Source organism: Carcharodon carcharias, chromosome 4 (genome assembly GCF_017639515.1).
Source record: "Carcharodon carcharias isolate sCarCar2 chromosome 4, sCarCar2.pri, whole genome shotgun sequence".
NCBI lineage: Eukaryota > Metazoa > Chordata > Chondrichthyes > Lamniformes > Lamnidae > Carcharodon > Carcharodon carcharias.
The window spans coordinates 154,549,495-154,576,315 of record NC_054470.1 but is presented as its reverse complement, the minus strand read 5'-3'; the positions used below and the strand labels follow the sequence as shown (position 1 = coordinate 154,576,315).

General features: G+C 39.8%; 1 protein-coding gene across 1 annotated transcript in view; it reads right to left on the bottom strand.

Moving 5' to 3' along the window:
- Positions 1–794: 794 nt before the first annotated feature.
- ptcd2 (pentatricopeptide repeat domain 2) overlaps positions 795–26,821 on the bottom strand; it is a 32,958-nt gene continuing 6,931 nt past the window's right edge. The window contains exons 2-10 of the mRNA XM_041187049.1: positions 26,494–26,586; positions 23,947–24,076; positions 19,152–19,269; positions 13,215–13,293; positions 11,774–11,865; positions 9,786–9,899; positions 7,847–7,921; positions 4,246–4,359; positions 795–2,959 (exon numbers count right to left, since the gene is read on the bottom strand). Of these exons, the coding sequence (XP_041042983.1) occupies positions 2,735–2,959; positions 4,246–4,359; positions 7,847–7,921; positions 9,786–9,899; positions 11,774–11,865; positions 13,215–13,293; positions 19,152–19,269; positions 23,947–24,076; positions 26,494–26,586 (1,040 nt within the window). The 3' untranslated portion in view covers positions 795–2,734. The remainder of the gene's footprint in view (positions 2,960–4,245; positions 4,360–7,846; positions 7,922–9,785; positions 9,900–11,773; positions 11,866–13,214; positions 13,294–19,151; positions 19,270–23,946; positions 24,077–26,493; positions 26,587–26,821) is intronic.

Below are 26,821 nucleotides of genomic sequence, written 5' to 3'. Positions count from 1 at the left end.
GGATTGTCCTCTAAGGAGACCGGACTTCTAATCTCTGAAGTTTAGAATGATGGGAGGTGGTCTCATTGAAGCACCCAAAATTCTTACAGGGCTCGACAGAATAGTTGCTGGATGTTTCCCTGGCTGTGGGGTGTTTGCAACCAGGGGACACAGTCTCAGAATAAGGGTAGGCAATTTAAGACTGATATGAAGAAGAATTTCTTCACTCAGAGGATGGTGAACCTTGGGAATTCTCTCCCCCAGAGGGGTGTGGAGCTCAGTCATTGAGTCTGTTCAAGAAAGATTTCTATATATTAAAGACATCAAGGGATATGGGGCGGGGGGGGGGGGAATAGTGTTGGAAAATGGCATTGAGGTAGATCAGTCATGATGTGGTTAAATAGCAGGGTAGGCTCGAGGGGCTGAATGGCCTACTCCTCATATTTCCTATGTTCCAAGGAGTAGCTTGTAGATAAGAAATAGAAGAGAGCCAAGATAGGTCCTTGGGGGACACCAGAGGTGTTGGAGCTGAAAGAGAAATTATTGCAAATGATACTCTGGCTACAATAAGAATGGAATTAGGTGAGTACAGACCCGGTTGGATGATGGTGGACAGGTGTTGGATGATGTGGTCATCTGTGTCAAGGCCACAGACAGGTAGAGAAAGACAGGTTGAGAAATCCTAGAATAGTGAGCAGTTTTGGCAGATTAGAGGAAGACCCATAGTACTTGTGTGGTTCAGCTGGATCTGGTGGTAAATGCCAAAACCAGCTGTTACTTAGTATGACAATTAATGAGCGAATAATGAGAGGAAGTCACTTAGTAGTTTACCTTTCATTGATTAAATCCAGAGGTCAGTGATAATGGACACAGAAATATAAGAAAATACACTTTGCAGTTCAGAAGTCTGATTAGAGAGCCCCTTAGTAAACCCACTGAACAATGTTTTAAAATAAAATAATTATGGTAAAGGGAGCAGCTTAGTGTTCAAATATAGAATGTTTACAGATACATAATTCATCATGTTCTGAGTGGACTGTTTGAAGGATCATGGAAAAAAAGAAAATGCTTTTCAAATTTGAAAATATAAAATAATAAGTTAGTCAATGTGCGTTTTCAGATTTTCAAGTCCAGATTCCTTTAAGAATATACAGTGTGCATTCTACATAGGGCCACTTCATATTGTGATGAACAATAACATGCCCTTCAAAACACAAATCATAACTGCATGTGCAGAGAATACTGTAATATTGTATTGCAAACTATTTACAAATACTGTAGAAAAAGTTACTTTATGACTTGTTATGTTAACCACATAATTTGGTAAAGGACCTTTTAAAGTATCCAATGAAACTGCTGGCAAGAAGGAACTGAACATGTATGTAGTAAGATGAAATTTGACAAGATACCACAACTTGCTACAAGATAATAAGTCTCTATTCAAGGTAAAATGTGGAATATTTTTCTCTGTCTGCTTAATCTTAGCAAAATGTTGGCTGGAACACAAGGCATGTTTCTCAGATTTAAGAATGTATAAAAATACACCACATCAAGCTGGCAAAACAAGTTTGGAGCAAGTTTGGAATTCCAAACTGAAGAAATGTGGGAAAAAAAGTTGCACTTTGCTGGCCTGGGCATGTGCACAGGATAGATGATGCCTGCATCCCCAATATGCTATGTGGGGAGGTCGCCCATGCCAAGAGACCAGCAGGGCACCCAAATGCAGATTCTAGGATGCTGTCCAGAGGCAAAAAAGCCCTCAATATCAATCACAACAAGTGGGAAACTTGCTGACAGTTGAAGCAAATGGCGACGCTAGCTGTGTGCAGGAATTCACCATCACGATATGTGGTCTCTGAAGCTCCAAAACAGACAACAGCCCTGCAAACATGCACCAGCAGAGATCATCCGCACCACTGGCAAGGGACAGTTTCATGTGCGGCACTTTTGGCAGGCTTTGCCTTTTCAGAATCGGCTTGTTCAGCCATCAGAAGAAGTATTGCAGATGACCTCATCTGACCGCACCAAAATTCTAAATCTGCGTTCCCATCATCTCTTGGAAATGGAAGGATACCAATCACTTCTAAAAGTAACTATTGCTTTCTTTTTTCCAGTTTACAAGTGCTGAATATCCAGATAAAAGATGCTCAGTTTTGTTAATGCTATCAGAAAGACAACTATATCAACAGGTTTTATAGCTTTAAAATAGTGTACTGGTCCAGGCAGTGATCAATGAATGTTTTGCTAAAGATTTCCTTTGTGCTTTTAGGCCAATGTACAAATGTATGGATTCTGATTTAAAATGAACCAAAAAGTGTGATGAATGAAATAGCTTTTCATTTGATGTTTAAGTGTGATGGAGCTATTCTAAATTATTTGAGGGGTCTCTGAATGTACAACAGAATAATTGAGTCAGGAGCGCTTTTTCCTTCTCTACCCTCTAAAGACGTGAAAGAAAAGATAGCATCCAAATTGCAACATGGTTTTTCTTATCTATGGCAAATGCACAGCTTTGGTCTTGGGCCTTTCAAAACTACAGTAACAACTACATTCTTCAAAATACACTTATCCCCTTTCAATTCCTTTTTTCAAGAATTGCTTTGTATCTTTGTGTGTTCTTTAGGTCTGTTAGAAACAACAAAACCAGATCTTAAAAAAGGTGCTCTTTGAGAAGACTGGATGGATACCAATAATTTGTGAATGATGTCCAGATGCAGCTGTTTTACATTATCCAATAATGCATAGGCCAGTTCAGTTACTCAGAAAGTAAGGCTGACCGTAGAGGTTTGAAGGTCCGTCGGCTAACTTTCCTTGTATTTAGCAAACGGTTAAGGGGCTTCTTTCCACTTGGTGTGTAGCAAAGCATGTCGTCGAGACTCAGTGCTGTGATTTGTCCAGACCTTTTCAGCGTTTCACACACATCCTCAAAACATCTTTGAAACCCCAGGTCGTTCTCGAAGGTTTTGCGTACTATAGCCAGCTTGATGATAAATGGATCAAAGTTAATATCGGCAATGTCCTGTCAGATCACATGCATTCTTAATTTATCTCTGTTACAAGTGCAAATAGAATGGCGATTCAAAATCAAGACGCAATTCAGCGATAGATGGATTCTATCTATCAGTAACAAGATACTTAACATAACACAGTGGACTAAACATTGTTCTGTCACGATGTTTTTACTTCAAGGGTACAAAAGGGGAGAAAACCTTAGAACAAAGTCCTGGTAGATTATGTCATTCACCCTGAAGAGTACCTGCACAACTTCCCAAGCTTTGCACCACAGGAGGTGTATTTATTATGTGTAATAATAGGTGCATAATATATACACCAAAAAATATAATGAACAGTTAGAACATGCGGTGTATCCTTTCCTACAGATACAGAGAACAACTCAACTGATACTCAATTAGTTAAGTAACTGTCCAGTGTTATACTGGACTAAGGAAGGCAATGGTGTAGTGGTATTGTCGCTGGACTAGTAATCCAGAGACCCAGGGTAATGCTCTGGGGACCTGGGTTTGAATCCTGCCTGGCAGGATTCAATAAAAATCTGGAATTATGAAACCATTGTTGATTGTTGTAAAAACCCATCTGGTTCACTAATGTCCTTTTGGGGAGCAAATCTACCATCCTTACCTGGTCTGGCCCACATGTGACTCCAGACCCACAGTAATGTGGTTGACTCTAAGATGCCCTCTGAACAAGGGCAGTTAGGGATGGGCAATAAATGTTGGCTGAGGCAGTGGTGCCCACTTCCCATGAATGAATTAAAAAAAAGGCAGATTTGATCCCAGCTCTACATGGCATTACATGATCAGAGCCTAGGTAGCAGTATGGTCCTACAGTTGGCTTCAGTGCTTCTGGGCAGATTTGAGAAAAATAAACCCATTCATGATTGCTTTTCTCAAGACTGTTTTGAATTCCATGGAAGAGAACATCAGCTGAGAAGTTAGTCTCCCCCACAGTCACTCATTGACACTAACCACTGAGACACAGATTATTGACCTCTTTTAAACAATAAAAAATTCTCTGGGACATGGGCATTGCTGACAAGGCTAGCATTTATTGCCCATCCCCAGTTGTCATGGAGGCAGTGGTGGGTGGGCCTTCTTCTTGAACCACTGCAGTTCTCATGAATGCATTCCCTCGTGAGAGTAGGTCGGGAGTTCCCAGGATTTTGACCCAGCAAAAATGAAGGTACAGGCAAATGACTCGAGACTTCAAATCAGTTAGGACATCAAGTTTGTCTATTTGCATACGTACCACTTCTTGTGAAAAATCCACCTTCTTCACAAATTCTGGGACGTTGTTTACAATTGCTTTTTCCAAAACGGAGAGCAGATTTTGTTGCGCTCCTGACAGAGCTAATAAAAGGAGCTAAACAAAAATTGCACAAGTTACATTTGATATAGCCCTTAAGAACAAAATATATTCTCAGTTGCTGGTGAAGGTAAATATCTATTACTTTAAAAACACATCAACTTTCTGAATGTATGGGAATAAAAAAACTTATGCAACCAGTTGGTTTAATTTAACCCTTTCAGTGTCATTCTAGTGAATCTGCATGGTAATCCCTCCAAGGCCAACATGTCCTTCCTGAGCTGTGATGCTCAAAATTGAATGGAGTATTTTAGGTGGGGTTTGACCAGGTTTATGTTCACCTACACAGTATATAAAACAGGAGCTGGATGGAATAGGCCATTTGGCCCTTCAAGTCTGCTCCACCATTCAACAAGATCATGGCTGAAATATCTCAACCCTACCTTCCTTCACTATCCTTTAATACCCAGAAATCTATTGACCTCCATCTTGAACATACTCCAGACCACAGCTCTCTGGGGTAGAGCATTCTTGCCCTCTACCCAAATGGAAGCATCACTTCCTCACTTTTATATCCCTAACTCCTTGAAATAAATGTCAAATTTCTGTTGTATGTTTTTGATAGTTATTTGGTACATGCCCATGAGATATTAGAGATCTGTGCACATAGTTTGGAGCTGGAGTGGATTGGGCTGGGTTTCCTGGGCAGCTTACTGGATCTGAGGGAAATACTCCTGCTGACCCAGAAGTTGTGTTGTAAATGCACTTACCTTATGGATCCAGCCCTTCTCATCGCCTTATTTTTGTGGGGTACGGCCCAGGAAACCCAGCCAGAATGGGTTAAAAGTAGAAATACTGTAAAAACGCCTCCTTAAAAAAGTTTCAATGGCCGACCTGCAACCTGCAGATGGATAGGTTCTCCACCTCGTCTCTGTTAAAATCGGAATTGGGTAGGTTCCAGGTAGGTTGAGTTCTTGGGCAGAACTTTTCTCGCGTCAGGCGGGCTAGGCAGGAGCAGTCGCGGAGCTGACCGTGATTGGCTCCACACCGCCGTTTTATGCGGGCAGGCCAATTAAGGCCTGCCCAACGTGATACGCGAGCAGTGGCCGTTGAGTGCTACCTGTGCAGGTGGGGGGAGGAGGAAAGAGTCAGGTCCAGCATGCACGCGAAAGAGTGCTTCAATCTCCCTGAGGCACGGAGCTGCCTCATATGCGCAGCTTTTGCCTTTTAGGGGTAGGTGCTGGTTTTGTATCCTGCCAATAACTTAGCTAATTAAGTTTATGGCAGTCATGGCTTTGAAGTTTGTCTTGCTAAAATTTAATACCCTGGTTTGAGACTCTCTTTTCCCTCTATGGCCACTACTCCCAGATGTTCCCTTACTATTGGGTTAGTAGCTAATTCGAGTTTGTTTCTCATCACTAAATCTAAGTGTGGACTGTTGTTCCTTTGCTGGTTCTTGTTCTAGAAAATTGTTCAATGCATTCTGGAAATATATTGCCTTTACTACTGGAGTTGGTTCTGTTTCTTCCTGCCTGCATGAAAACGAAAATCATCCATCATAAACACATTGTAATTTAATACATGCTTTCCAGATCTCTATATTTAAGCATTCCCCATTACAGGAAGTCCATAGACCACCATTGTTTTGCAGCCTTTTATGTTTATTTCTGGACGTAGGACTGAAATTCTTTCTTTATACTACTGTCTTTTATCAACAGTCCAAGTTCTTTTCCTTGCCAAATTTCCCTGTTCTTTCTAAAGATCCTATATCCTAAAATGTTTAGCTCCTAATCATAACGGCATAAGAAATACAAACAGGAGTAGGCCATATGGCCTTTCAAGCCCACTCTGTCATTCAGGAAGATCATGGCTGATTTTTCACCGCATCTCCATTTTCCTGTCCAATCCCCATATCCCTCAATTCCCTTACTGTCCAAAAATGTATTTCAGTCTTGAATATACTCAATAACTGAACATCCGCAGCCTTCCGAAGTTGAGAACTCCAAACTTTCACAATCTTCTGAGTGAAGAAAATTCCCTTTTATTTCAGCCTTAAATAATTGACCCCATGTTTTTAGACTGTGCCCGATGTTCTAGACTTTCAGCTAGGGAAACCACCTCTCAGCATCTAACCTGTCAAGCACACTCATAATCTTACATGTTTCAATGAGATTACCTCTCATTCTTCTAATCTCCAGAGGGTATAGGCCAAATCTTCTCAATCTCTCATCACAGAACAATCCCAGGAATCAATCTTGTGAACCTTGGCTGCACCATCAAGTGTATCATTTGTTAGACAAAGAGACCAAAATTATACACAGTATTCCACGTTTTATCTTCCAAAGCCCTATACGATTGTAGCAAGACTTCCTCACTCTCTTACTCCAAAATGCTTACAATAAAGGCCAACATACCATTTGCCTTTCTAATTGCTGGAGTAACTGATTGCTAACTTTCCATGCTTCTTGTATGAGGACATTCAAGGCCCTCTGAACATCAACATTTAAAAGGTTCTCACTATTCAAAAGATATTCTGACTTTTGATTCTTCCCACCAAAGTGCACAACCTCACATTTCCCCACATTATACTCCATTGGCCACTTCAACCTGGCTATATCCTCTCACAGCCTCTTTGTGTTGTCCTCACAGCTTACATTTCCACCTAGGTTTGAATCATCAGAAAACTATGATACATCACTCTCTTTACCTTCATCTAAGTCACTTATATATAGTAAGTAGTTGAGGCCCCAGCAACGAGCCTCGTGGCACTCCAATAGTTACAGTCTGTCAACTTGAAAATGCTCCATTTATCCCGACTCTCTGCTTTCTGTCCATTAACCAATCCTCTATCCATTCTAATATACTGCCCCTAACCCCATGAGCGCTTAGTTTGTGTAATAATCATGTCCTGCCTGTAGCCAGGTTTCTGTAATGGCTCTAATTCATATCCTACACGGTGAATTTGTGCTTCTTAACTCATTTCATACACTATGTACATTTCTGTACAGGGCTTTTATTTGGATGACCAGCTCTGCCCTCCCATATCTTCTGCTGGCCTTTTTATCCACAATTTGTTTATCTTACTGAATGCATATTGAGCACACCTGTACCAAAGTCACATAACCCAAGTTCCAGATGGCATAATCAGTGACCTCTCACTTTCAACTCACTTTGCTGCGATGGAACACCTGCTCTTTGATGGCACATGGGACTGAAGTGAAATTAATTGGAGATAGGCAGTTTTTTTTAGTTTATCTGAACTCCTTCTTGTTCCATATATCAAATTAACTTGTTGAAGTGTTACACATTTTTAGGTGGTTTGTAAATACATCACTGCTGCCAATTTCTACCAAGAAAAGATAGAAAATACAACACTGTTGGGGCCATCAGTAGCATGAATTGGGACTATTTTACTGGTTTGTTCCACAAATGACTTGCCCCTACTTCAGTTTTCCCAACAGGATGTTATAGCATTTCTTAGTTGGATTGTCAAAGGTGCTAAATGAATCTAAATTCTTTAGTTAACAGTGATGGAAATACTTACATGAAGATTAAGACAAATTTTGCTGTCTGTGTGCATAATGTATGAGTAAATTGACCGAGCTTTTACAACATCATTCTGAAATAAGAGATTAAAAAGACATTTGTTTTTTTTTTCCATAACACAGAATTATGAAGTGGCATCATGCAGTTTCCATCAAATTCATCTACTGTTACTGAGAAATGTACTTGCTATTTCCACAAAAAAAGGAACTGCATTGAACAGACCATTAAATTTAAAAATAGCAAATGACAATAAATTACTCAAAAGGCAGCAAATTACAATACTAATGGATGAACAATTAAATTCATAATTTATTTATATCTCTGGCACAGTCTTGCACTACTTAAGTACTGTGAGATTTAGGAGACTATTTCCATTGGAATCTAAGGATACCACGTAAGCTGTTTTGCAGAGTTTAGTACATTTGATTATTTGCTTTAAACAAATTATACAACTTACAATCTTGGAAATTGTAAAAATGGCCTTCACTGAGTTGCAGGCCTTGTGCCACAGTAAACTCTTTTGAATCCCCACAATCCCTGGCATTGGATGTGCTGTATTAAAGAAGATTTTCTTCATCAGCCCCTCCCCCCGAAAGATTTCTAAAATACCATGCTACCACAATTTGGGTGGGGGTAGGGGGGTGGGGAAGGAGAAGAGATGACATTCATTTCAATTCTTTTTAAGATGTTTACTATTCATCCCTCAGGTGTAGCTGCTGCTGCCAAGGCCAGCATTTATCACCATCCCTATTGTCTCTGAGAAGGTGATGGGGAGCCACCATTTTGAACCACTGCAATCCATGTGGTGAAAGTACTCCCGCAGTGCTGTTGTTCTAGGATTTTGACCCAGCGATGATAAAGGAATAATTATATAGTCGGACACTGTATAGATGTGAATGCGGTCATGGATTTGGGAGGTGCTGCCGAAAAAGCCTTGGCAAGTTGCTGCAGTGCATTTTGTAGATGGTGCACACTGCAGCTATGCTGCACTGGTGCAGAGGGGAGTGAATATTTAAGGTGGTGGATGGGGTGCCAATCCAGTGGGCTACTCAAGTGTTGTTGAAGCTGCATTCAGCCTTGTAGATAGTGGAAAGTTAGGAGATGAGTCACACGCTGTTGCGTTGTAGCCATAGTATTTATTTATTTTCCTTTATTCTTTCATAGGATGTGGTAATGCTGGCAAGACAAGCATTTGTTTGCCCATCCCTAATTGCCCTTGAATCGAGTGGCTCACTAGGCCATTTCAGAGGGCAGTTAAGGGTTAACTACATTGCTGTGGGTCTGGTGTTATGTATAGGTCAGGCCAGAAAGGATGGCAGATTTCCTTCCCTAAAGGACATTAGTGAACCAGATGGGTTTTCACCCATAGTTCATAGCATTAATTGAATTTAAATTCCACCAGCTGCAGTGATTTGAAACCATGTCCTCTGGATTACTAGTCCAGTGACATTACTACTAGGCCACTGTCTATTACATGGCTGCTCAAATTAAGTTTGTGATCAATGGTAACCTCCAGGATGTAGATAGTGGGGAATTTGATGATGCTAATGATGTTTGTTGAATGTCAAGTGGATGTGGTGGATCTCTTTCTTGCTGGAGTCTGCTGCATTGTTACAAGCATTTTGGATTATGCAACATGATGTTGAGGTTTATTTAGCAATAATAAAAAGTAAACAGAACTCCACTGAAAAAGTTGCAGGGTTACTGTACAATGGTTACAAAAAGGACCTTAAATCACATTGAAAGCAGATAAGTTTTCAATCTGAAAAATAAATGGACCATATAAACTATTGCTCTTTTTACGTGTCCTCCAGGTAAGACTGTGGAAAACAGAACCACAAAGATAGAAAAACTTTCCTGTTTGCATAATTATGACAATATTACTCTCAGCAGCAACTTACATATTCTGCACTATTAGACTGGGTAGAAAACCATACCTGCTTGATTGCAAGTGCTACTGCAAAGCAGAATGCATGCCGGGGAATGAAGTCTCCTCTTGTCAATGATTCTTCCAGCAGCATGCTGCAAATCCTGTATGCCTCACCTGTATTCTATGTGAAGATCATTCAGATGTTTTACCAGGAAACAAATGTGAAGTTCAGATAATGCAAACCTACCTTAGTGAGCAAAGCCTCAGACCGTTCTCTCTTACTAAGACAGCAGGACAGGTCAGTTCAGACCATCATGTAGTTATAGGTCATAACTAAACCCTCTGTTCAAAATTATATATACAAGAAAGAATATTGTATATATTCATGTGACTGGACTGCAAGAAGAAGAGGCAAATAACTTACTGTAAATTAAGAAAATACATGTAATTGAATTTGGCTGTGTTTCAGATATAAACATTATTAATTCTAGTAATGTTATTTGTCACATTTTTGCGGATGATTAGCATCATGTCTTAGCTCCTCAATTTCTAAAATGCTGGCCTCCAACACAGTGAGGTCATCTGATTAAGTCCACTGGTCTGTGGGGTTTTGACACTGTGCCCCAAATAGGCTTTTTGTTTCTTGCAGCCTGCCAAACAAGTGCTACAATATTTCCGTCACTGGGTGCGCATTAACTTTGTACAGCATTGGAGATGCCCGGTTTTAAATGGGAGCTAGAAATTCCCTCAGTTTCTTTGATGAAATAAAATACGTTTTCCATCTTCAACGTGCCCAAGTATACAGTTGTAACTGAAGACAGTTTGCAACTTTAGCAAATAGGTGTGTGGCCAAATCATTCTGGACAAGGACAGTGATGGGGTCGTCTCACTACAAAATAACACATCATTTGCCTACCCACTTACCAATTCTGTTTATATCTGCCTGCAATGACTCACTGTAGCAGAGAAGATGAAGAGGTGATCTGAAGAGGTCTTCAAATACTAGTAAGTGGTTTTCACTGGTCAGTGGGATGGTAATGAGTCATCACAAACTTAAAATGATAACAAAAAGAACGGAAAGGAGGCTAGAAAACAATTACATACACAGGAGACGGTTACAATGTGGAATTAACTGCCACAACCTGTTCTAGGTTAGGCTAGAGGAATTCTTGAGGAAAAAAATAATAGCACAGCCTTGGTGGGGTCTAACACTCTATAATTCTATGAAATCACTCCTTTAATTGCCACGTTAGATTAAGTCTCTTGGCAACAAATTATAAATTCGTTTGATGATGTGTAATATGGTACATTCAAGCTATCAAAATGCATTTCACTGGTCTTCATTTCTTTACCCAATTAATACACCATGTATAGCTTTTAATGAAATGTTAATTTAAAAACTTGTATTTGCTCAAGAATATGTTTTTGATATGCTCTGTATTTGCTCAAGAATACGTTTTTGATATGGTCTAAATAGAAAATGGCTTACAGGTGGAGCTCAGACTAGGGTTATAGATTTATAGATTAGTTTCTTTGTGCCACATTTAAATGTTTCCAATAGAGCAATAGTAAGATTTGTTGCCATATAAATGACCAAATCTCTTGGTAAGAAGTGCTTATCAGGTGTTTTTATCCACCTCTTTTCTCTCCGCATCCCAACTTTCTTCCTCATACACCTGCAGGGAAGTGCCTATCATTAGGGTACAAGGTCATGGTTGCCGTGTGGCCCTCCACTATTCGTGGGCTGCTTAGAGAAAGCCAAGATGAACAAATGAGCGGGCATTGTTTAACAGTAACTTTCCCACATGGTCAGGACATTAACAGACTTCAGTTGTTTCTTGATTTGCTTTTACACAGGCTGTGTATGAGAATTCTTTCTGCTTATTAACCAAGCTCTCTCGATTCAGATTCTTCAAGAGTGGTAGTTTCCTTACAGTGCCCCTATCTGTAGATCCAGTTGGCATAGACCATGGCATAAATGTTTGTTGGCATAAGTGGAGAACTGTCGAACAAATTTAAAGCTAGAAGAGCTTTAAATGTTTAAAAATTACTCACCATTTTATAGCAGACAGCAAATGCCAGTGTGTAAGTGTCTTTACTAAATTTTATTCCTTGATTTTTCATTTCGAGAAGGACTCCCAAAGCACCTAATCAAATAACATTAAATCAACATTAAATAATTACAGTACTATATCAAAATGCAATGACAGAAATTATTGAATTAACATTGGCAGGACATAAAAATTAACTGGCACTTCAATTTGAACTCATCACATTGTAATCATGTATTATATCAATAGTAATTACCCTAAGGCACGAAATATGTCTCATTCTCAGATACTACCTATGACGCTACAATATTCTGGTCACTGAATCTGGTTATGTGTGCAATCTACTTTTTTGCAGGTGTAATCTAGGCAGACACTTCAGTAGAATTTGGACTGAGTGTTGGAGTGCTGTATTAATGTCTTTCAGATGAAGTACAAAAGCAAGGTATCACCTTTCTGTTGCATTCATTCAGTCAAATGTTAAATATCCTGAGACTCTTTGAGGAAGTGCAGAGTTCTCCCAATACCCTGGCCAACATTCTACCCTCAATAAACACTGCCAATTAAGTTCGTTCAACTTATTTACTATTTGTGTGGGCAATATAGTTGTTATGTTTGCCTACATAACAGTGACTACACATCAAAAACCTTAATTGGCCATAAAGCACCTATGGATATTCTAAAAATACCTCATAAATGCAAATTCCTCCTTATTTTCTAGTTGATTTGCAACAACTATTGGGTTTTTTTTCTCAAATAATAGTATAAATTATAGATTATAAATGTTTGTAATCTAGAGAAATTTGGGAGGTTTTTAGTAAGGTATTGGGACAAGATTCAACCTGACAGAACATAAACAAGTATAGATGTAAACAGTCATTTGGTAGTACAGAACTTGAGTCTTGCACTCGTGAAGACATTTGGTGTTGGTATTCTAGTGAACGTGTTGATGAGTGCAAGATGAAAAGCTTCAACGTGTGTCTTTTTTTCAGCAATACTTAAGTATGGATTTGTTTCTGGTAGATGTTGGTACCACAGGAAGGTTTGGGAAATCATACTTGGTAAAGTCACGTTCCAGTGATCAATCATTTAAATAACATGAACATGCTCCTTCTGTTTCTAACAATCCGCTAAATGTCCAAATGACTTTACCTATAATAATTGATTCATTATTTGGATGTTTTGGAAGTTATTAATTGCTTCACTATGCCCTTGATGAGTTTAATGATTTGTGGCTGCATCATTATTATTGTAGATATGCAAGGATGAATCCAGGGTCTGGCGTTTGTTAGGAAATTACGGGCATACAGTACCCACTAATCTGAAAACAGGCTTGCAATTTCCTGGTTCATCCACTATTATGGAAGAAATAATCATTTGCATTTGATTACAAAATGCTTTGATCAGCATACATTGTAAAGTATTCTGGTCTGTCAAAGTTCACTTACGCTCATAGCTTCCCTTCATAAATAGCATATCCATTACAATGTTGAATGAAGTTGAATCAGAGAAGAAACCCTTCAGAATCTATAGAAAAAAAAAGGAGTGAAATTTACAGGTTACCAGAGGAATAAAATCCCTCCCCACACATTATGGGCAGAATTTTCCCAGCCCTGAGGAGGCAGCTTTGGAGGCAGGAAGCTAGGGCAAGAAAATCCAGATCGCTACTATAGTCAAGTTCACAAGAAATTATGCAGTAATCGGTAACCAAGTGGAGGATTTAAATATATTCTTCTGAAAAGATAAACTTCTCAGAAGATCAATGCATTTTAAAGGTTGCTTTGCATTTTTAAAAATTTAATTCCCTTTCAAGTTGTATTGAAAATCATACTCAAATCCAAAGTATGTTCATCAACTCAAGTATGCACAATGGATTGAATGGGCTAGTGTGGGTAAGAAACAAGGGGCGTAGTATCCAATGAAACAAGACAGCAGGCAGTCATGAAGCGAACAGCTCAATGCTGCAGTTAACCGCCCTGTATTGTCAGATCAAGCTGTCTGGCCGCTAAATTATCCATTCATTTTACTACAAAATATACTGAGTCTACACACTTAGCATTTGGTGCTACATATTATTGCAACCTCACAAGAAGTCTGTCCATTTATTCCATAAATTAGTAAAATGATTAAATAAATTTCTTCAAAAAAATAGGTTGGCACAAAGCAAAAATTAATTCTGTTGTTTTTATTATAACTGGGACCAAGTCTCACAGCACAGACTTGGGCCTTTTCATCAGCCCAACTCTGCACTCAGCAGCTCCCGTGGCTACCTCCGCACTGTTTCTAGGGTAAGCAGACCAGACTCCAGCACGCACTTGTGCCCCCCTCCCCCAGAACAAAAATCCGGCTGTTCAGGGAAATTTCTCCCAAGTTAGGTTTGGGGAGTCAAGAAATTTCCTGACTCTGTGCTCCCGATTCAGGAATGAAAATTTGGGCCTATGTAATCATCAGCAAACATACATCCCCACTTCCGATTTTATATTTGGAAGGAAGGTCATTGATGAAGCAGCTGAAGATGGTTGGGCCTAGGACACTACCCTGAGGAGTTCTAGTGGAAACGTCCTGGGGGGTGGAATCATTGACCTCCAACAATCACAACCATCTCCCTTTGTGCTAGGTATGACTTTGTGCCACACTTCGATGAATTAAAATTTATCCACAAAGTAACAGAGGCATTTATTTCTTGCCAGTTTATAATAGTATCTTTTGAATTTCATTTCAAAATAATTTATGTATTTTCTTTTTTTATAATGCAGTAGAACCCTGTGTCAAAATATAATTGGTTTCTAATAGTTGGCTCAGCTAAAGATAACATTCTTTGCTTGTGGCCCATTTCCTGACTAACTAGACAGACAGATGTTTTACTGTCACCTGAAAGATAAGGAATGGATCATTTCATCTCTGCGGAGATGCAGAACCATTGAGTGCCTTCCCCTAGCGCTGGATGAAAGCAGTACCTGTCTGTGAAGATTTATTGAGGCTGCAGTAACAATCTGTGTCCTTTGTCTTGACTCAAATTCCTCGCTAGTGGTGTTGCATTATTTTCTCTGAAACCTTCACCTATGCCAATCTGTCTCTGTCTTGTTGAATATGTTTGTTCCAAGGACATTGAAAAGAAATTAAATTCTGTTTATATTAAATATCTTAAGATACTTATGAACTACCTACACGTTTAATATTATCAGAAACCGTTCGACTGACGTACTGTCTGGTAATTCACAGCCTACCTTTTAATATTCTTTATGCAGTACACTAGGGAGACCACACATACAGCATCACATTAGGCTTTTTTTTAAAAAAAAGCTCTGCTGCATTAGAAAGGATACAAAACACAGCATCAAAGAATACCTGCACTTGGATCAAAGCAGGTCAGACAGGTCAAGGCAAAGCTGTCTGAATATACAATTCAGATTTTTAATAATATTCAGTGTGAGTGTATGGAAAGCATGGATGGAATGGAATTAAACTGGAACAATAAGATTAGAGGTTATGCTTCAATTATGAATTAAACTGCCACCTAGTGGGAAACCTGTAAGAAAGTCAAGAAAATTCTGTTGCAAGAGGGTGTGAGGGACAGACAGGAGAATCTAAATTGTCTTAGGCTTGAAAGGTAGGAATCAGATAATAACATTTTGTTCAACACAATCCAATGGATGCAGGAACCATAGAGGATCAAATGACCTTATATTGTTCGTATGTTCCTTGAGTTTGAGTTTGGGGTCCTGAATGTTTACAGTTCCACTGATTTACAGGGAAGTTATTGTCAGAAAATACACTTACTGTAACTTTATTTTCTCCCATCTTAAAAAATAATCAATTAACTTGCAATGATACTGTTGACAACACTCTGCAAAAATATGCCCATAATATAAAACAGCTCAAGTAGAAATATCTGGAAACTCGCAGCAAGTCCAACAACATCTATAAAGAGAATGCTCAGATCACAGGTTACACATAACCTTCCTATTTCACATACTGATCTTCCTGCTAATTATTCCTTTATTTCATCTTTCCCATTAGCAGTTTCTTTTTACTAAGGTTTATATATATTAGGACAATAGGAAAACAAAACAAAAGAGGCACAGAAGAAGCTGGTTGACAAGGAAATCATGGAAATTCCCCACTGATCAAAGAAAATATTAAAACCAACATCACTGATCATTAATACACAATGAACAGATATAGAGTTTAATCTCAAAGAAAGTATTTAAAGGGATTGCTCAACAACTTTTTAATCCATGCAAATTTTTGCAGAAGCATTAACATTCATTTAGAATTGCTCTGAACCGAATGCCAATAATCGGGTTTAAATGCTTGATCAACAATTAAAACAGCAGTTACTTAAAAATTGCTGAGAGCTGGTTTGTTTTGAACAAGTACTGTACTTAACGTTGACAAGACACCGGGACTGGATGAGATGCATCCAAGGATATTGAAGGAAGTGAGAGTGGAAATTTCAGGGGCACTGGCCATAATCTTTCAGTCTTCCCTAACTCGGGGGTGGTGTCAGAGGATTGGAGAATTGCTAGCAGTACGCCCTTGTTCAAAAAAAGGTTGTAAGGATAAACCCAACAATTACAGACCAGTCAGTCTAACTTTAGTGTTGGGCAAGATTCTAGAAACAATTATTCAGGATAGAATTGGTAGTCACATGGAAAAATATGGGTTGATAAGGAACAGCCAGCATGGGTTTCTAAAGGGGAAATCGTGTTTAGCTAACTTGCTGGAGCTTTTTGAAGAGGGAACAGAAAAGGTCGATGAGGGTAATGCTGTTGATGTAGTGTACATGGACTTTGAAAAGGCATTTGACACTGTCACGCAACAGACTTGTGAGAAAAGTTATTGCTCATGGACAGTAGCAACGTGGATACAAAATTGGCTGTAAAATAAAAAGCAGAGAGTAATGGTCAATGGATGTTTTTCAGGCTGGAAGAAGTTTGTATTGGAGTTCCCCTGGGGCTGGTATTGGGACCCTTGTTTTTCCTCATTTATATTAATGATCTATATCTTGATGTGCAGGGGACAATTTCAAAGTTTGCGGATGATACGAAGCTTGGGAGTGTTGTGAACTGCGAGGAGGACGGTGTGGAACTTCAAGAGGGCATAGACAAGTTGGTGGAGTGGGCAGAGAGGTGGCAGATGAAGTTTAATGCAGAGAAGTGTGAGGTGATACATTTTGGTAGGAAGAACATGGACAGTCAATATAAAATAAGGAGTGAAATTTTGAAGGGGGTACAGGAGCAGAAGGACTTGGGTGTATATGTGCATAGATCATTGAAGGTGGCAGTTAGTAAATCATATAGTATCCTGGGCTTTATTAATAGGGGCATAGAGTACAAGAGCAGGCAGATTATGCTGAATTTATATAAGACACTCGTTAGACCTCAGCTGGAATATTGTGTACAGTTCTGGGCACCACATTATATGAAGGATATGAACACATTGGAGAGAGTACAGAAGAGGTTTACAAGAATGGTTCCAGGGATGAGAAACTTCAGCTATGATGATAGATTGGAGAGGTTGGGACTGTTCTCCTTGGAGAGAAGAAGGCTGAGAGGAGATTTTATAGAGATGTTCAAAATCATGGGGGGGCTGGACAGAGTAGATAGGGAGAAACTGTTCCCACTCGCAAAAGGATCAAGAATGAGAGGGTCCAGATTTAAAGTGATTTGCAAAAAAGCAAGTATGATGTGAGAAAAAACTTTTTCACACAAGGAGTGGTTCGGGTCTGGAATGCACTGCCTGGAAGTGTGGTGGAGGCAAGTTCAATCAAGACATTCAAGAGGGCATTAGATGATTATTTGAATAGAAACAATGTGCAAGGGCATGAGGAAAAGACAGAGCAATGGCACTAGGTCATAATGCTCATTTGGAGAGCCAGTGCAGACATGATGGGCCGATTGGCCTCCTTCTGTGCCGTTAAGATTATGTGATTCTGTGAAGTCAAATGATGGTAAAGTAAACTATATTGAACTTGCTTTCATATTGATGGCACTGGAACAATTTCACCGCAGATTACTGAAGGACAGGTCTTGAGCAGCAGACAGCAAGCCCAGGGCAAACCTGCTGCACTCAGCAAGATTAGCATGCAGGGAGGCAATGATTTTTGGCAGGTCTCCCTGGACACCAGCCCTGGTGAATCTGGCAGATTTACATTAGTGTTGCCATCAGCAATGTGAGAGCTGCACTTCGAGAACGGGCAATGCAAACACTCCACTGACACCCTTCTAAAGTGCCTTGGGATGTTATACGACATTAAAGACACTTAATAAATTCAAGTTCCTGCTATATTTAAAAACAGCCTTTCCTCCCACAGTTTTATGCTCTCCAGGCAAGCAATGAATTATCTTTTTAGGAACATGTTGCTCCAAGTTGATGAACTTGGTCAATGGGAATGAAGCTAGTTGCATTAAAAAGAAAAATACTTGTATCTGTATAGTAGCTTATCACATCTCTCAAGAGTCTGAAAGTGCTTCATATAGAAAACAGTAAGCAATAGTTTGTTGTGATGAATTAAGAGTATCACACAAGAACCTGTTTCACAACATTAATGTGTATTGGGCTGTTGGTATCACAGGCAAGGCTAGCATTGATTTTCCACCTCTACTTGCCCTGTGAAAGTGGTAATGGGCCTTTATCCTGAACCAAAATTCATTGTAGCTGTTTGCTATAACTGAGTGGTCAGACCAGGTAAGGACAACAGATTTCTTTCCCTGAAGGACACTAGTGATCAGTTGGATATTAATGACAAATCAACAGTGTTGTGGTCACTTTCCTGATACCAGTTTTTCATTTCTAGAGTTTTTTTTGTCTAAATTGAATTTAAATTCGCAAACCCCCAAATTCTCAAACCACCATGCTGGGTTTTGAACTCCTGTTCCTGGACTAGATCAGCACTGGTCTAGTTACACACTTACTACATCACCATATCCCATTCTACAGACAGTCTGATAATGCACCAAGGATAAAATTTTTAATTTATTACCATGACAGTTTAAACATACCAGATGCAAAGATGGATCAAGATTGCATTAGCTCTAATCCATGACTCCGCAAAAACATTAGTTTTAGGCTTTGACTGCTGAACAAATTTATGGTAGATGAAAAAACACAGACACACACACAGACATACACACAGACATACACACACACACACACTTAAATTATTTATATATTATAATTCACTTTTAGGAATAGTTTTTCTTTTGATATGCATATGAAAACATTGAGCCAGTAAATATGCTCTGACAATCACTCTGAAGACTTCTGAGAGTCTATGATCTATATGGAAGCTATACCTCAACATCAGTTACCTCCGTTTTCTCCAATTCCCTTGACACCCTTATCAAACAAAAATCTACTGATTTCAGTCCAGAACGATTTACCTGGTCTTTCACCACCTTTTCTGCAGTTTCTTCTAAACCAAGCTCATAACACAGTCTCATAAATAGAGGGCCGAACTTAAATTCCCCAAATGCCATATTTCTGTTCTCAGCATGGTATCTGTGGACAAACAAGAAAAGCACTGCATTAACATCAGTATAAATTATACAAAATGACAGCAGTGTCCATGATCGGAATCAAATTACTAATTATTCCTCAACAACTGTTGTGCCAAATGCAGGGTAAAATTCAATTGTTCAATTTTATACTCTCTGCTCTTCTATCATCACAATGGCAAGGTTGTCTGGAAACCAATAACAATGATTTCTGAATTGACTCATTAGATGACAGCTTTGAACAGTGTGGGAAAATATTTTATTTTTCTCTCTCCCAAAAAATATCAAGTAATGAATAGATGGCTCAGGAACTTCTATGTTCCAAACAATATTTAACCTTTCCTCATCATTTTAGAATTGTTATTAAATGTCAATCAATCCCTCTTGTCCAGAAAGTGAACAATTATAAGGGTGGGCTCTCATGCCTTCAAGTTGCAAATTGTTTCTGGAGGCATTTTTAAAAATGTCACATTTTAAATTAATATTTTTCAACTTTTGTTTTCTCTCTCTCTCTCTCATGCGGTCTATTAATCAAATCTTTCTCTGCCTCTCTTCACTTCTTTCTGTATCTGATATGACAATGTATTCACACAATCTAATTCATCCTCTCTCTCATTTCATCCTTTGTTTATTTATCATCCCTTAATTTTTCTTGGTTAAAGAGGGTTATTGCTTGTCCTGTTTTTCACAAAGGTCCTTTTTAAAAATTCAATCATGGGATGTGGGCATCGCTGGCTAGGCCAGCATTTATTGCCCGTACCTAACTGCCCTCAAGAAGGTGGTCCTGAGCTGCCTCCTTGAATCGCTGCGGGTCATGTATTGTAGGAACATCCACAGTGTTGTTTGGGAGGAAGTTCCTGAATTTTGACCCAGTGACAGTGAAGGATCAGGGATATAGTTCCACGTCAGGATAGTGTGTGACTTGGGAGGAGAACTTGCAAATGCTGGTGTTCCCATGCACTTGCTGCCCTTATCCTTCGAGGTGGTAAAAGCTGTGGGTTTGGAAGATGCTGTCGAAGGAGCCTTGGTGAGTTGCTGCAGTGCATCTTACACACTGCTGCCACTGTGCGTTGGTGATGGATGGAGTGAATGTTGAAGGTGGTGGATGGGGTGCCAATCAAGCAAGCTGCTTTGATTTGAATTGTGTCAAGCTTCTTGAGCGTTGTTGGAGCTGCACTCATCCATGCAAGTGGAGAGTACTCCTTACACCGAACCTTGTAGATGGTGGACAGGCATTGGGGAATCAGGAAGTGAATTACTCGCCACAGGATTCCTAGCTTCTGGTCTGCTCTCATAGCCACAGTATTTATATGGCTAGTCCAGTTCAGTTTCTGGTCAATGGTAACCCCCAGGATGTTGATAGTGGGGAAGTCAGCAATGGTAATGCCATTGAATATCAAAGGGTGATGGTTAGATTCTCTTGTGTTGGAGATGGTCATTGCCTGGCACTTGTGTGACACAAATGTTACCTGCCACTTATCAGCACAAGACCGAATATTGTCTAGGTCTTGCTGCATTTGGACACAGACTGCTTGAAGGTCTCTGATGCCCTGTAGCTCTCGCTGCCCGCTTCAACGAAATCTGAGCCAATACTTTATCAACTTCTCCCACATTTAAACTTGTCCACCCACCTTTGCTTTAGCTCTTATTTTTGTCCTCAACATGACATTGTTGCTCATAAAAGAGGTTATATAACCACAGTTATATCAGTGCTTTAAAGATCGGAATTTGTCGCTTTTCAACTTTCTTCAACAAAAGTAAATTCAGTTGAATCATTCTTTAAAGTTTAGAGAGGGTGCAAAGGAGATTTACTAGAATGGTATCAGTTACATAGAAAGACTAGAGAAGGTTAACAGGAGATTTGACTTCAAAATTGTATTCAAAATTGTGAATGGTTTTGACAGAGTAAATAAGGAGAAGCTGTTTAATTAGAGGACACAGATTTAAGGTATCATAAGAAACGAAAATGCTGAAAAATCTCAGCAAGTCTGGCAGCATCTTTGGAGAGAGTTAACCTTTCAAGTCTGTGATCTTTCATCAGGTTTAAGGTAATTGGTAAAAGAACCAGAGGTGACATGAGGAAACATGCTTTGATGCAGCAAGTTGTTATGCTCTGGAACGCTGTGCCTGAAAGCGTGATGGAAGTAGATTCAGTGGTAACTTTCAAAAGGGAATTGATAAATACTTGAAAGGGAAAATAATCATAGGAGTTTGGGGAACGAGCAGGGAAGTGTGACTAATTGGATAGCTCTTTCAAAGACCAATGCAGGTACGATGGCCTCCCTCTCTGCTGTACTATTCTATAATTAGCATCAATCATCTGTATTGCTGGTCCTTAGATGAATTTCAAATCTACTCACATTGTCATTACTGGAACCCAAGTTACTGCTCAGTTCTGGTTGACTGTATAATTTAAATATAACAAATATCCTATCATTCTACTTCACATGTGCCCATTAAGCAACAGGCAATCTCAGACTTTACTAAATTACTTCCACATAATTGCTTGTATTGACAATAAGTGGAATGATCAAAGTCAGCGTGGAGCTGACATGCTCTGCGCTGACCCGTCCCGCAGCCCTATCTCACTGTGGGCAGGCTAAACGAGAGCCGAGCGGGACTTTGGCCCCTCACTGGGGAGGAAGTCCCAGCTCTGGAGCTGCCGAACAATTGGATTGGCTGCTGCCGGGACTGGAAAAGAAGGAAGTAGGCCCATGGATCCCTGGTGCAGGTAAATCCAAGGTCTTGGGCAGGGAGGGTTTGGGTAAGTCAGGGAGGGAGGGGGTGGGTTTAAGGCTGCAGGCGGTTGGGAAGGAAGGGGGAGTTTGATCTTGGGGGGGGGGGGGGGGGGGGGCGCACTCTGATCTGCAAAGGGCAGCCCCCGAATAATGAACACCTCTTCCTTTCTGCCCTTTGAAGAACTTTATGTAAAACAAACTCAGGCTGCCTACCCTATTTTACATGCCCCCTGCACCAACCACACCGCCACCCCCCCCCCAATCCTGCCCAAAACACACCCTGGCAGGGACACGTGAAATAGCCCATCATTTCAATTCATTTCTTGATCCATCTTTGCATTTGGTATTTTTAAGCTGTCATAGTAAAGTTGCAGTCCTGCTCCTTTTTTACCTTGGGAGGGGGTGGAAACGAAGAAGCAAAGGAAACTTTGCTTAGCAACTCCACCTTCCAGCCCCATGGAAGCAGTAGCTTCTTTAGGAAAAAGAGAGTCACTGTGGCACTGTCTAGATCCTGAGGGGTGAGCAGATTTCAGCAGCAGTGCTCACTTCTTTCACTGTGGGTCTGGGTTGGGGTTGGAGCATGGAAAGCAGTCAGGATTATTGCTTCAGCAAGGCTGCTGCCAATATCACTGAAGATTTCCCAGATATCCTGAGCCAGACATCCTTTCCCAAGATATCCTGACTTACAACATTGAAAGCTAATAAGTCAGCTTTTGTAGTGTCCGCTGATCTTTCCAGCTTGCAAGGAAAGCTAACTGTGAAGGCTTTGTTAGGCGTACAACTGTGGTCCTTATGTTGGAGTCTGGAAACTGTGGTTGGGCCAGAAGCCTTAGTTGGGTTGGGGTTTTAGTTGAAGAGGGTGAGGGAGCAGCGTGCTTGTGTGCTTCTGTGGTTGCCACTTGGGATTTGGAGGCAACTGCTTGCTTTCTGTTGGAGAACCCATTTCTTCAGTGGATTGTTTCTTTCTAGCTTCATGATGATTTATAGCTGAAATTGTGTCCATAACAAAAGCCATCACCTCAAAAGTAATCAAATTATTTTCAACAAACTACACCCCAGTACATCTCCATTTACAGCCTCCATGAAATAATGTCAACTGAATCTCATACTCTGAACACATTTAAACAGCACTGTATGCATCAGAAAATAAGTAACATACCTCCAATCCCTGAGAAATCTATGAACATCTGTTGTAGCCAGACCTATAGAATGATGAACTCAAAGTGACTTCCAGTAAGTCTGTCAGTGAAATGCTAAATCAATATAAACCACAGAGATAGTGCTGTAGCTATATTTTACCACAGTTACGATTGTATTATTTAATAAACATAATTACAACTGGTATAATCCAATGATAATATTGAAGTGATAGATGGGGAAATGAAATAAATTTAATTTTACCAAAATCTAAAACACTGGAAATCTGGCATAAAAACAGAAAATGCTGGACATATTCAACATGCCAGACAACATCTGTGAATAGAGAAACAGCGTTAGTGTTTCTGAAAAAGAGTCATAAGGACTTGAAACATTAACCGTTTCTTTCTCCACAGATGCTGCCAGACCCGGAGTTTTAAAGCACCTCCTGTTTTGACTTCAGATTTCCAACATCCTCGGTGTTTTATTTTTATTTTAGTGTTTCAAGTTGATGTTTTTTGTTTGAGGCTGCCATCAATCTGAAACATTCATTCTGTTTTGCTCTTTCCAGATGCTGCCTGACCTGCTGAGTATTTTCAGCACTAAGGTTTAATTTTAAGCGTGTTTTACGTCACAGCATTGGCTGAAAGTCATTGATATACTGGGGAATTGAAGAAAGAACATGGCATTCACTGCAGGTCTCCATGGCTGGGAAATATAAATAGAACTGAATAAAAACCATTCACCTTGATCAGGAATAAAAATTCATATTTATTGGATATATTTCTAATTTTTAAGTAACATACCTGTAAATTATATCCTTTGCTACTTCAACATCTGATGGTGTTTGGCATAAATGTAACAATACTTTCAAATCATCCTTGAGGATTAGCTCATTCTTCTTTAATTTCCCTTCAATGTTGTTGAAATATTGATCTGTAAAGTTAAAAGAAAGTTCTAATCTTTAAAGTAATTGATAATCAAAAATATTTGAACTTTTACATGGGTCGTAAAAAAAGACATACTTAGCACTTAAGACAGAAAATTCCCAAGCTTTCATCTCAATTTTTAAAATTCAGGGGAAAAAACTACCACAGATTTTGTTATGCTCACAGGTAAATACATAACTGAAGCAACTAAACACAGGGGGCAGCATATCATGGAGGTGGCTGATGGCTCGGCATAATATGCTGCAGGTGGGACTTCTGCACCTCACTGGGGAGGAAGTCTCGTCCTCGGGAGCTGCTGGCCAGCGCCAAGAGCACGTTAGTGAGCATGGCTGGGACTACGAGCAGGCCCACGAAGAAGGCTCATGGATTCCACAGTAAGGCAAGTCCAGGGTCTTGGGCAGGGAGGGTTTGAGCAGTTTAGGGTGGGAGGGGCGTGTTTTATACAGCAGGTGGGTAGGAAGAGGGGTACTATCTTAGGGTGGCTGTCCCCTGATTTGCAAAGGGCACCCCCTGAAGATAGTACCACCACTTCATTCCCGCTTTTTTAAGAAGTTTTTTGAGAATCACAGCCTGCCCGCTCCAGCTCAACTGCTTATGCCAACCGTATAATGGTACGGACAATGTACTATTGACATCGATAGGCTTGTTAACAAGCTCAATTGTCCCTTGGTTATTTAATATGGTGGGCAGGGTGCCAAGTTTGGCACCTATTTTACCTCCCTCCCAAAAAACACACCCCGCGGCGGCATGTAAAATCCAGCCCAGGTTCTCTAAGGCCACAGAAACAATGTTAATTTATGCACAATGACTCAGGCGTCCAGCAATGATGGGGAGTTCTTTTCATCAATGCTGTCATGTGCAATTCAAGAGTATTGCTCTCTTGAGTTCAGGAATTCTTCTATTAAATTTGAAGTCATTCTATTCATCTGAAGAGAATTTTATAGCCATGTTTCAGGAAAGTGGAGTGTTATAGCTCCTTTAGTATAAGGCATTGTAAGGAACCTTCTCAAGGGCAATTAGGGATGGACAATACATGTTTGCCTAGCCAGCGATACCCACATCCCATGAATGAATGAAAAAGCATATCAATATATAAAAAATTCTCTATTGAGAGCATCTTAATGACAAAGGAAACAATCCTTCTTATTCTAACTTTTCCAGCTTCCAAACCCACAACCTCGATCACCGAGAAGGGCAAGGGCATGGGAATACCACTACCTTCCACAAGTTCCCCACAAAGTCACTTGAATTGGAACTATATCGCTGCTCCTTCATTGCCATTGGGTCAAAATCCTAGAACTCCCTTCCTAACACAAGATGAACTGCAGCAATTCAAGAAATCGGCTCACCACCACCTTCTCAAGGGCAATTAGGGATGGGCAATAAATCTGACCTAACCAGCCTTGCCCATATCCCAAGAAGAATTTAAAAAAGTTCTTCCTTTTCCATTTAATGTTTTATCATCCCTCCTGAGGTTTTCATGTTTTCAAAATTTGATTCATAAAATGTTTAAGTAGAGCACAAACACCTAATGTTGGTCCTACTGCTTTCCGTTCTTTCAGTCAGATGCAATAAATTAGAGGGAAACAATGAGCATCTGTCCCACCCATCCAACAGATCGTATACAAGGCTGAAAATCAAAACAAGTTGATTAATCTCTAGAGGAATGTGAATAGTCCAAAAAGGAGAAAAGTCATGTTACCATCTCTAGGACGTGATACCTAGGAAAAAGGGTCAGACTACACAAAGGAAGGAATGATTCCTCAATCCATCAGTATAGTCACAGCCAAGCTTCTGTATGTTAATTGAAACCGGTGTTGATTCCTTGCTTCCCCCTACAGATTTTCTTAATTCTCCTTAAGATACTGACTCTTACCAGGATAATGTCTCACAGCTGCTGTCAGCCCTCCTGTCTCTCAACCAAATGACAAACATCACAAGGGTCAACAGGCTATCCAACCATGGAAGCTATCAGTCAATGCTCAGCCTGATCTTGATCCATCTGACATCAACACTGTGCACTTTTCAACATGGATTAGTGACGGAACCATCAGGGGCAAAAACAGTAGTTAGTATCCCCCACTTCTTAGCTGAGAGGTGCTGTGTCCTATTGTAATGAAAGACAAACTGAGAAACAATGAAAAAGGAGAGGCAAGGACAGGGTGCACATCCAGTTCAAGTCATGAGTTTAGAGAAAGTTAGTGACAAAATCACATTACCAACAGCTCTATCATTAACAATTGTTGGTAATAAGTCTTGTCCAAAGTACACTGCTCTTTTAAAAATTGAATAATAAATCAGTAACTCAGCAAACATCCCCTTTTAATAAGCATTTCATTAACAGACTAAACTATGTTTCCCAAAATACTTGGAAATGACAGAAACAAGACTGATACAACTTACCTCTACTAATATACATTTGGTTCGCAATTGCAACCTTCTTCTGTTGAAACTCCAGCAAACGAATCACATGGTCCGATAGTAAATATCGTTTCACTACAGATAGAACATTAATACAGATTTAAGTTTGTGCTAACAGAATGCACTGCTTGACATTATAAGTCACGTTATATTATCAAACTTTCCCTTAAGTTTTGGAAAACCATTTTACAATACAGAATGTACCTTACTCAATTCCCCTCCTTGCTGCCTAAGCTGCAGAGTGTTTTCAACATTTGCTGTTTATATTTCAAATTTTCAACATTCCCAATATGTTCCTTTTTGTATCTTA